Source organism: Centroberyx affinis, unplaced genomic scaffold (assembly GCF_046629955.1).
Source record: "Centroberyx affinis isolate AG114_WGS23_722 - 3 ecotype Tasmania unplaced genomic scaffold, CSIRO-AGI_Caff_v1 ptg001089l_1, whole genome shotgun sequence".
NCBI lineage: Eukaryota > Metazoa > Chordata > Actinopteri > Beryciformes > Berycidae > Centroberyx > Centroberyx affinis.
The window spans coordinates 6,974-17,933 of NW_027279634.1; the positions used below are offsets into that span (position 1 = coordinate 6,974).

A 10,960-nucleotide genomic window follows, 5' to 3' on the forward strand; every position below is an offset into this window, starting at 1 on the left:
GATCAGAGAGCCCATGTATGAATTGATTAGCCTAAGAAGCTCCTCTCCTTCCTTTTAATGACCACATCAGCACTTTTTCACCGCAGGGAGGATAAATGTAGAGCTGTCCGTCAAGGAAATGAGACACCACCCCTTTAAGAAGGGTTAGCTGTCACTCAAACGTCACTCTCGGGAGCACTCCCCATGGACTAGGGAGACCCTGCTGTGTCAGTGCGTCTGTGATGATACATGGTGCCTCTGTCTGTGTGTGTGCGTGGGTAGGGGTGAGTGACCGTGTCTACGCATGCAGTATTTATTTGTCAGCAGGACTTCTGCTTTTAACTGCAGCTTCCTGAGTAAAGACCAAAGCCTCTGCAGCCCCTGTAAAGCCATTATCTAAGAATTTGATGTTGTTTATGGAATAACATATATGTTAAAAGATAGAGGGAGAGAAGGGAAAGTGAAAACCAAAATGACCAATTACCCAGTTGGAGGCAACCAATCCGCCCACTCCCTCTGTGTCTTTACCCCAATAGAACCCCCCAGGGGTTTATACATGATGCGCAAGCAAGTACACACACACACCCACACACACGTACAAAAACCAATTATAACACACATGCATGTACACAAACACACATACTCACAGATTGTTCAACTGCAGTAGGGGGTTGACTCATGTGCCCAGCAGTAAACCTTGCTAAATAGGGGGCTGATGTTTGACACAGAGCACACACACACTCTGACAGCAGGGTACCGTCACACTGCTCACAGGCTTACGATTCTGACACAGACACACAAGTCTGCATGCGTGCGCACACACTGACAGCTATTTTGCAGAGATAAAGTGGTGTTTAGACATCAGCAACGGGGTGTGCAGTACAGTATGTCAGCAGAAGTGTGAATAAGAAGAGATGAAGCTGGGAGGAGGAGACAGAGATCAGGAGCCAGAAAGCGGACAAAGAGGGAGAGAGCGAGCGAGAGAGAGAGCGAGCGAGAGAGCTGAGTGAGAGTTTTAAGCTTTAGACTTACAAAGGGAGGCGGCGAGATAAATAAAGAGAGAAGAAACTCAAACCGAAATTGAGGAAAGCGGACCCAAAGACACTCCGCCGTCCCAGTCCCCGTCCCGCCAGTGCTCCTACCTGTTTGCTGTACTTGTTCCCAGTCTGGCAGCCATACTCTGAGCACTGGTCAGATCCCAGAGACATGGCGTCTGCGTTGCCGCTGCCCCCGCTACTGCTGCTGCTGGAGCCCGCACTCCCCACACAGCCCCCGCTGCCCACAAAGGTGTTGGAGGGGGGCAGCTCCTGGACCGCTTGGTGCTTCTTGCCCTCTGCTGGCGGGGAGTGAGGCTGAAGATGCACCGCCGGGAGAGGTGAGCTGGATTTGTAGTGCCTGGCCAGATCTGGGCTCGACTGGTGCCTCCTGCCGCCGCCCATGCGCGGGCTGCCTGGGTCGCCGTCCATGGCGCAGTAGCGGGCCGCTAGACGCTCGCTGGCGCTGCTCACGTCCTCCTCGTCGTCGTCGTTGGCGTGGCGCCGCAGCCCGTTCACCGTGACGATGCCGCTGTAGAGCGACCTGTCCGACTTCCCTCCTCCCACCGCCGCGCCGCCGCCACTCCCGTTGCGCTTGTCCCTGCGGGGCTTCCGTCCCCTGTCCGATCCCCCGCCGCGGCCGGCCTGCGGCTGAGCCCCTTGGGGACTGAAGAAGTCTTCCTCCGGTTCCTTCTTACCGGCTTCGTAGCCATTCTTGCCCTGAGCGCCGCACTGCCGCGCTGTGACCACCAGGAGAATAACCAGGATCACGGCCGCTGCTCCCGCTAGGACGCCGATAGCCACACTGAGCCGCTGTTTCCCTAAGGCTCGCTCGCTGTCTGGGTCCCCTGCAATGTCCAGGGACAGGGGAGCCATCAGGCTACGAGCCACCTGGGGTGTGAGAGAGAGTGAAAGAGAGAGGGAGAGAGAGAGAGAGAGAGCGAGAGAGAGAGAGAGAGAGAGAGAGAGAGAGAGAGAGAGAGAGAGCGAGAGAGAGAGAGAGAGAGAGAGAGAGAGGAAATAGATGCAGGATAAAACAGACCGAGGAAAGGAACAAAGAGAGAGAAACTGTCAATGACAAGAAGTCCAAAATAGCTACTGTAAAACATGACACAGTGGGTGATCCACAGAGACACATCAAGCAGCATTCTAAACTTAGTTATCACTGTTTTAAAGGAGGCACCACTTCATGATTCCCAGACACATAGTGTAAAATTGATCTTTCCCAGTTGCAGCACTTGTGCCTCTGTCTCTCAATTTGTGATCTCACCGCATCCATTAACGATCTTTTTAATCAAATGTTCAAATACCCGAGATATGGAAAGACAAAAAAGATAATTAACATTGGTAGAGGAAATGTCTAGGGTTATGTTGTATAAAGCTGATGCAAAGAAAAAAAAAGGAAACATGTGATGAAAGACAAGAGGAAGGTCACAAGAGAAAATAAGGAGAAACAGTAAATAAATGTGCAAATAAAGGAAAGAGATAGACAATGACCGCATCCCCAGTAAACAAACACAGCCACTGTCTCATCAATGAACAATATCCCTATTGTAAATGATAGCGTAGGTGTGGATTTGCAAAAGGACTTGCAATCACCATTCTTTTACTGCACTCAGAATTGGACAGTCAAATTGTAGGCTACTACAAAGTTTGAGAGGAATTTTATTTTTCTCTCCTTCTCGGTTTGTACATTGTTCTGAGAAGTACACCATATTTTGTGTGCTACAAGGCAATGCTAATGCATTTTGACCAATTGATCTTAGACATTAACACTAGACATTATGTATTTGGGTCCAGGATAGTGGACAAATAACAATAACAATGAAAAGATTCTCCATCATGAAAGGGGTCAAACACATATATAGGGAGAAGTGCGCGCGCACACACACACACACACACACACACACACACACACACACACTAAGCTCTGAGCTAGTGCTACACTAATAAAAGGATCATTATAAGAAAGTGGGTTATGTTGAAGCACAAACACAGCCATTACTGGTTATGGAGCCCCGCTCAGCAGGAGACAATGAGGCTGTGGCGTTCTGGTCTGGAGAGCCCTGCTGGTAATATGGGACAGGACCATGCATCAGAATATAGCTAATCAATACATAGTATGGGAACTATGTTGGGAGAATCATTATGTGTAGACACACACACACACACACACACATTAACAGGCATGCAAGCACACTGTGACTGCAAGCTGTCCGTTAGTCAAACAGCTCATTCTGCAGGCCTGACACCTTGTCTCACAGCCCATAAGACAATTCTTTTGGCCTGTCAAGGCGGGGAATTGTATACTCATATAATCTCTGCTGCCTTATGAATGATATAGGCAATAAGGCTGGGGGGGGAGAGAATGGGAGAGAGAGAGAGAAAGAGATAAATACAGAGAGAGAGAGAAAGAGAGGAGAAGTTGTATTTGAACCCCCTATTGTTTTTAATAACTAAACAAAATAACTATGACCTGCACTATTGGCAATACCGCGCAGAGTGTCGCTCACGCATCTGCACTGTACAACTTTGCTTATTGCATTATCCAAGGCACATTAGGCGTACTCATATACAGACACATTATTCACTCTCACTTATCGTTCCCCCCAAGCTAAGACTGGGACTGTGTTATATTTCATTGTTTCATCACCATCTATCTGTGGGTTAAGTTTCATTGTTTTAGAGAGCGTTGTGTTGGTTCTCTTCCATTATTCTCCTTCCACTGCATAAGGCCTCTCAGCCAGGCTCTGCTCTCCTCTGCCCCATTGTTCTGCTTTTGCCTGCAGTATCCCATCCCATTCTCATTCTGCCGGGCATCTCTCTGGCTTAGCGCATCCCTGCACTGTCTGTGGTATTGTGTGCGCACAAGAGAGAGAAAAGAGCTATGCACTGCCATATGTATACATGGCAGTGAATCAGCCAAGTGTGTGTGCGTGTGTGTGTGAGTGCATGCGAGAGGAAGAATGGAAAGTGTAAGTCGGAATCTAGTGTGTGCCTGCGTGTTTGTGTGTGCGCATGCGAGAAGAGGAGATTTTGAGTGCAAGCTATGTATAGTAGTGCATTGGCCAAGTGCATGCGTGTGTGTGTGTGTGTGTGTATGTGTGTGCGCGAGTGAGTGCGCAGGCCGGTTAAGTGTTCAACAGGATAGCGCAGCAACCACCTCTACCACTGCGTTCGAGTGCATCCCTCTGACGCATCCCCAACTCCCAGTGGAATCTTCCACTCTGCTGCATGAGCTTTGTTCCGGCTGGGCTTAACACCACCATCTATCTGTTCCACTCTCCAAGGATTCTGTTATCTGCATGTCACTGCAGATACCGATCCTGTGACCAAGACAAGGAGCTTTTCCCCTGACCATACTATTGACCCGAGCTTAGAAAGTGCCGGGTCTTAGTTGTAGTTCAATGCGTTTAAAGCACAGTGTAACAACAGGAGGCTGCTGCAGTTTGGTGCGGGATTGTTATCTAAACTATCTCAAATTAATTGTATTCATACAACTAGAACTACTGTTCTGGGAAAAACAAACAAAGACTCTTGGTCTGAGATGAAATACATGCTGTAAGATTGTGAAAATATTATCATTGAAGGCACTGGTCAGACTAATAGTACCCAGCTGAAAGGCAGTAGTAGTATCTTCCCTGTACTTCTGATCTACAAAGCTCCTTAAAATTTTCCAAATGACAACCATGTCCAAAATCCAACAAAAAAAATCCTTCTGCCTCTTGCTCAAACTCTGCAGCATCATATTCTAGCTAATTAACCAACATGTGGTTCACCCAGTACTGTTGGAAAGGAAAGACTGGAGTGATTTTCTGCCGTGGTGCTGCAGCACTAGCAGCCGTTTTCATTCCCTAATTACATCTGGCATCCATCCACCACTCAGTTTGACTTCATTATGAGATGGAGGTATTCTCTCTTCAATGACTTCTACTCAATTACTCCTCCAAGTTCCTCCCTACAATCAAACTAAACTACGCATTTTGTAATCTAAAGGAGCTTTTATACCGGCTTGGACATATTACACCCTATTGTTCCATTGAATGGCCCAAGTCATTTAGACACACTGCAGTTAATTCCACCTGTCAGCGCCATTGTTCCATGGCTTACCAGGTGTTCTGTTCTAATCTTCACCACCGTGATTGTTCAATTTGTACTTTTCAGTCTACTCTAATGTTGTGGCATTGTTTCACGGTTGTGTCTGACTTTGTTAGAAGAAAGTGCCATGAAACCCCAAATTTGTTGGTGAGTAAGCTGCCTCTAATTGAGGTGAGTCAAAACTCTCATGCTGCTGCTGTTTTTTTGTTTTTTTTTAACAGATACATGCAATGAACCACTCCTTCTTGGGAGTCACTGGACAAATAAATGACACATCAAGGTACTCAACGTAAAGTGTTTTTAGAGATGGCACGTATTTAATACCACCAAACTCTGTGCTTTGGTGCTTCGACACATCTTATCTGTCTGACTGTTTTCCTTCTCAAGTGTCTACAAACTATATGGTGTTACACTGTTTACATCTAGTTATATTTCCTGACCTGTTGGTTATAAACCCTTTCCCCTAGGAAAATGTTACAATGTGTGCCAGGCTATGTTCCAAATCAGGATTAAACCCCAAATCTATTAGTCAAACACTCTGCACCACAAGGCCACTGAGCTGATTTTAAGTTATTTGTCAGCACAAGCAAGTTTGTACACAGGAGCAAAGAAATGTGTGGTAATTATCAGATGTCAGCATTTACAGCTTATTTGAGTTTTCTTTTTATAGCATAATGAGAAGTTAATTTGATTAGTGCAATGAAGATAGAAAATAAAGAAAACTGAACCCATGCTGCCCATGCTCATTGCTGATTTCCCAGTAATGTTTACTAGCCTAGTCAGTTACCGCTGCACCATACTCTGGATCTTTCAAGCCATATCCTATCTTGCTGTTTAGTCCTTAGTTCCAAAAGTCCATGTAGATTTACTAAATCATATCTAAAGTATCAGCATGTGTATACTTCACTCTCCCCTCATTCCCCCTGTAAACACTAACTCTCAGTTTGGTTTAACTGCTTTTCTTGGTTTCATAACACAAGCATGGTGGTTTTTAGACACTTTCTTCTACAAGTGTGACCACTTCTATCATGCGCAGATTGTGCTGTGGCATACTGCATACCCCTAAACCCCAACACTGTTCAGGTCTATAGTAAAGACGCACTGGTGGAGAACAACTCTCTTCTATTCAAATGAACATGATTCAACCTACTCAGTAATCCGGGACCAAATCTGGGGCAGGCCCATTTCTCTCTCTATCTCCCTCTCTCGCTCTCTCTCTCTATCTCTCTCTCTCAAACACACACACACACTCATGCATACACACCTAATGCTCTCAGCTCAGAGTTCAACGTACCATGAAAAAGAAACACTTCAGTAATAAGAGTCTTTTTTTACCACACAGTTATTATATGAATGCATGCTGGACAAAGAAAACACTCCAGTTGGATCCAAACTGCAAAGAAGCTGGCATCGCCAATAGCCTTCAAAAGAGAAATGGGGTTCTTTATCTGGGACAAATATAGACACAATTATTTCCTCAAAAATGGGCAGAAAATTGCAACACCCCACGGACTATAGAAATGGTGCAGTTATCTATCTCATTCTATCGAGAAAATAATCTCCTTACCAGTTTAGTTCAAACAGCTATAATCAGTTGTCATTACCGGCATCCTACATGTGTTATCGTTGTGGCCATTATTTAAATGGAATGAAGGACACTATCATCACTATCATTATTGGTTATCATTACCAACTATGTGGCAAAATAGAGGCCTAAGGCCACACACTAAAATGGAACAATGGATTTAATTTAGATTTACCTCTCTCTACTAAAGACATTTTCTCATTCCAGTTAATCCATGCATTTTGATCTATTTTACTTGCTGCTGATAAAATCAATGTGTAAACAATTATCATAATACATATGATTACCTGAGCATCCACCAGTGTCGCGTTGGCCAAGCTCTCGTTGATGAAGACATGAACCAGGGCAGTGGCGCAGAGCGAGGGGATCCCACTGTCATTAACCCGCACCACCAGGCGATGTAACCCTCTGTGGCGCCTCTCCAGAGGTTCTGCCAGGGTGATCACCCCGTTGGTGTGGCCAATCTCAAACAGTCTGAAGGGGTTTCCCCCCACTAGGGCGTAGCGGAGGTCCGCGTTGGAGCCAGTGTCTGAGTCTGTGGCCGTGACAGTCCTGACGATGGTCCGGGCGCTGCTGGCCGGTGGAAGGAGGGTATAGGACTCGTTGGCGGGAGAGGTGATTGAGGGGGCATTGTCATTTTCATCTGTCACAAAGAGTGAGACGGTGGCGGTGGCAGTTTTGCGGGGCTCCCCTCCATCCACAGCCCGGACACGGAAGGTATAGGCAGAAAGCTTTTCACGGTCGAACGATGCAGAGGAGAAGATGGTTCCCGTGTTGTTTTCAATGGAAAATACCTCCTCACGTTCTTTCTCTCCATCTTCCCCCTCGCTCTTCTCTCCCCCTCCACCTCCTCCTGTCTTCTTCTCTTCATCTCCATCCATCTCTACAAACAGGCTAAGTTCCGCATTCTCACCTTCATCAGCATCGGTCACGGTGACCATGCCAACTGGGCTGTTGGCAAGGAGGTTCTCTTTGACATAGAATGTGAAGATTTCCTGAACAAACTTTGGCGCATTGTCATTGCGGTCAGTCACCTGAACAACGACGGTCGCTGAGCCCTGCAGAGAGGGGGTGCCCTTGTCCTTGGCGATAACCCGGAGCTCATACCTTTCCCGCTGCTCACGGTCCAGAACCCCGGTCGCGCGGATATCTCCATTATCTGCGTCTATATAAAACGGCCCATTGACAGAAGGATCCAGGGTGTATGCAATCTCTGCATTCTTGCCACTGTCTGCGTCTGTGGCTACCACGGTGACCACCCTTTCACCAGGTGAGTTGTTCTCAGCAAAGTGGACCTCCACAACACTCTGGGCGAAGGTTGGGGCGTGGTCATTGATATCCACCACTCGCACCATCAGCGAGCTGTTGCTGGACAAACTGGGGCTTCCAGAATCTACTGCCACGATGGTAACACTGTACTCTTTGGTGGCCTCGTAGTCCAGCAGGGCTGAAGTATGTAAGAAGTATTTTTTCCTGTTCCTGCAAAGTTGGTTACAAAATACAGTTCTTGTATGCAGTTGCAGTTGTCACACTGTGTATATCTTGTTTTGTGTTTTGGTACATTTAAAACTTCCAGAATGAATTTAAACTGTAAGATAATGGAGCATGGTTAGCTACCAGGAATATCCTACAGGGAGTCTTACCCCAAAGTGATAACCAAGCTGTCACATAAGCTGTCACAATTACATAGTAGCTAATATCTTAATATTCATACTGCAAATTATCCCACCACCCTCACTCACCCCCCACCATTCACCTTCCCGAAGTGTTTTTACTTTTCATTTGGAACATGGAGATTTCTTGCTGTTGGGAAAATGACTAAAAAAGTCTAATAACCCTTGACTTTTATGATTAATTATATTTTTTACAACTTTTACCAATTGCATGAGATTACATTTTTAGAGTGAATGTGTGTGGCACCACTTGAACTTCTTGAGCTGCTCTGAAATCTGCGTGCAACACCACTTGAAATATTCTCTGAAATCTTCTCTGTGGAAAAAAGAAATTGTAAAAACACTTCCTGGAGCAGCGATAGTGGCGGGACCTCAGCCTGTAGTAATTGAATGCTTGAGGTGTAAAGATATTAGAAACACAATATGAACTCTCAATGAATGAAATAGGCCTATGTCTATGGAAGATGTAGAGTGCTCTGAATTTGGCCTACCTGTCGAAGGCTTCATCTGCAGGTAGGGGAGGGAGTGCTGTTTCTCCAGCTGGCTTCAACGTGAACGGGACATCTCCAACCACTGTGCACGTCACAGCCCCATTCTCTCCCTGGTCTCGGTCTGACACTTGCACCAGAGCTACTGGTGTGTCCACCAGAACATTCTCTGGTACTAAAGCTGCTCCGTCGCGAACAGGGATCCGTCCGATTTTTCGGATCTCTACAACAGGGACGTTGTCATTTTCATCTCGGACGGCTAAAACAACAGTGGTTCGATCTGTGCGGGGCGGCTGACCCCGGTCCCTGGCCGTTACTGTGAATCTGAGTTGAGCCACTTCTTCCCTATCGATCCTGTGGAGAACACTCAACCATCCAGACGCCTCATCCAACCGCAGGAGACGCCTGACGGATTCAGTGGCAGCTCCAAAGACGTACTCCACCTGCCCGTTGACTCCAACGTCACGGTCTGATGCTCTGACCTGGAGGACGGGTGTACCTGGAGGAGCGTTTTCCGCCATTTCTGCCTCGTACACGGGCCTCTCGAAGTGTGGGCTGTTGTCATTCACATCGGTGATGGAGACACGAAGCAGGGCCTGGGAGGAACGAGGTGGGCTCCCTCCATCTCGGACCCGAAGGACGAGCTCATATGAGTCTCGTTGCTCACGATCCAACGGGCCCTTCACGATTAGCTGTGGTTGTTTTTCACCATCTGGTGTATCTGCTACTTGAAGTTCAAACACGCTGCTTCTGGCTCCTCCTCCATTATCCCCGGTTCTACTCCTCCGGTCTCCAAGTCCTCCATCCACTCTGGTAATGGGGTTTCCCCCTGCTGTGCGTCTTGTTGAACTTGACCCGGCTCCGCCATCTTGGATGAGCTCATACCTGTCAATGCCATTACGCCCAAAGTCGCGGTCTGTTGCTGTGGGCAGCAGGTAAAGGGTTCCTATAGGCCGGTTCTCCTCAACTGAGAGCTGAAGCACCGGGGAGGGGAAAGATGGGGTGTTGTCATTGATGTCTGTTATGACCACGCGGCCTTCAAACAGGTCCACCCAGCTCTGCAGCGGCCCAATCACTGACACCTCAAAGTCCAGGAAACACTCGTTTTCATCAAATATCATCTGGCACTGAGGGAGCTTCTCTCGGTCGATCCGCCGTGGGCCTGTTGTCAGCTCGCCTGTCACATTGTCAATTTTGAAAAACTCAGAACCACTCTCCAGAGCGAATGTGACATCCCCAGTGCCCGTACCTGCCGTGAGGCCCAGGTCGGCGGCCACGTTGCCAATCTTGACGTCAGGTGGGCCCTCCTCCGCCACCCGGTACCGGAGAGCTGAGTCGGCAGCCGGTAGCTGAGTCAGCAGCTGCAGCAGTACGACCACGAGGCTGAGAGCCTCCGCCGCGGAGGAGTGCACTGCACCAAGCCTCTGCATGGCTCCCTCTTCCGCTCCCTGTCTCCTTCCCGCACTGTCGGTCTTCTAGCTGCGGTGTTTCTATCCTCTATTGGAGTTTCGTTGTCTCCTCACGCTGTTCCTCGCAGCGTGAGTCTTTGATTTTGTCTTTCTTCTCTCCCTCTCTCCCTCCCGCTCTCTGCAGACTGCCGCCTGAGGTCCGGGGAAGAGCTTCTGCACTCACACTGTAGTTCACTTCAGCGGTGCAGTGTCGTTTCTTGTATTTCTCCCCCTTATCCTATATCATACAATAGTGTTTTTTCCAACTTCTATAATAATAATTCCGCTGTCTGGCCGGGCTGTTCACGGCACAAACATATAAAAAAATCCATCCTGCGGAAAAAAGGGAAAACTAATTCATCCACCTCTGATTAATCCACTTCTCTCCCCGGCCCCCTCTTTTCTTTCTCGTACCGGAGAGGTATTCCGTTGTCACTCGAGGACCCTTATCACTTTATAATGCCATTTGTAATTTCTTTTTATTCCAGTCACATTTGGGGCACCGAGGTTTTCTCGCGTTTTTCACAGTTAGAAACTGCAATGCAGCACTACACAAAAGAAAAAAACTGTCCGGTTCTCCGGACGCCAAGGAAAATTAACTCACATCCCCAAAGAGGAATAAAAATCAGATAAAAGCCAAAAGTCTTAGGGATGC

At 47.5% G+C, this 10,960-nt stretch overlaps 1 protein-coding gene across 1 annotated transcript; it reads right to left on the bottom strand.

Moving 5' to 3' along the window:
• Positions 1 to 1,121: 1,121 nt before the first annotated feature.
• Positions 1,122 to 10,287, bottom strand: pcdh7a (protocadherin 7a; the record flags this gene model as incomplete). The annotated part of the gene is made up of 5 exons (XM_071523448.1): positions 8,861 to 10,287; positions 7,574 to 8,175; positions 6,984 to 7,498; positions 1,250 to 1,904; positions 1,122 to 1,192 (listed from the first exon to the last, which is right to left on the bottom strand). Coding segments are annotated over exons 1-5 (3,270 nt in total), but the record flags the coding sequence as incomplete, so codon positions are not given.
• Positions 10,288 to 10,960: the final 673 nt, after the last annotated feature.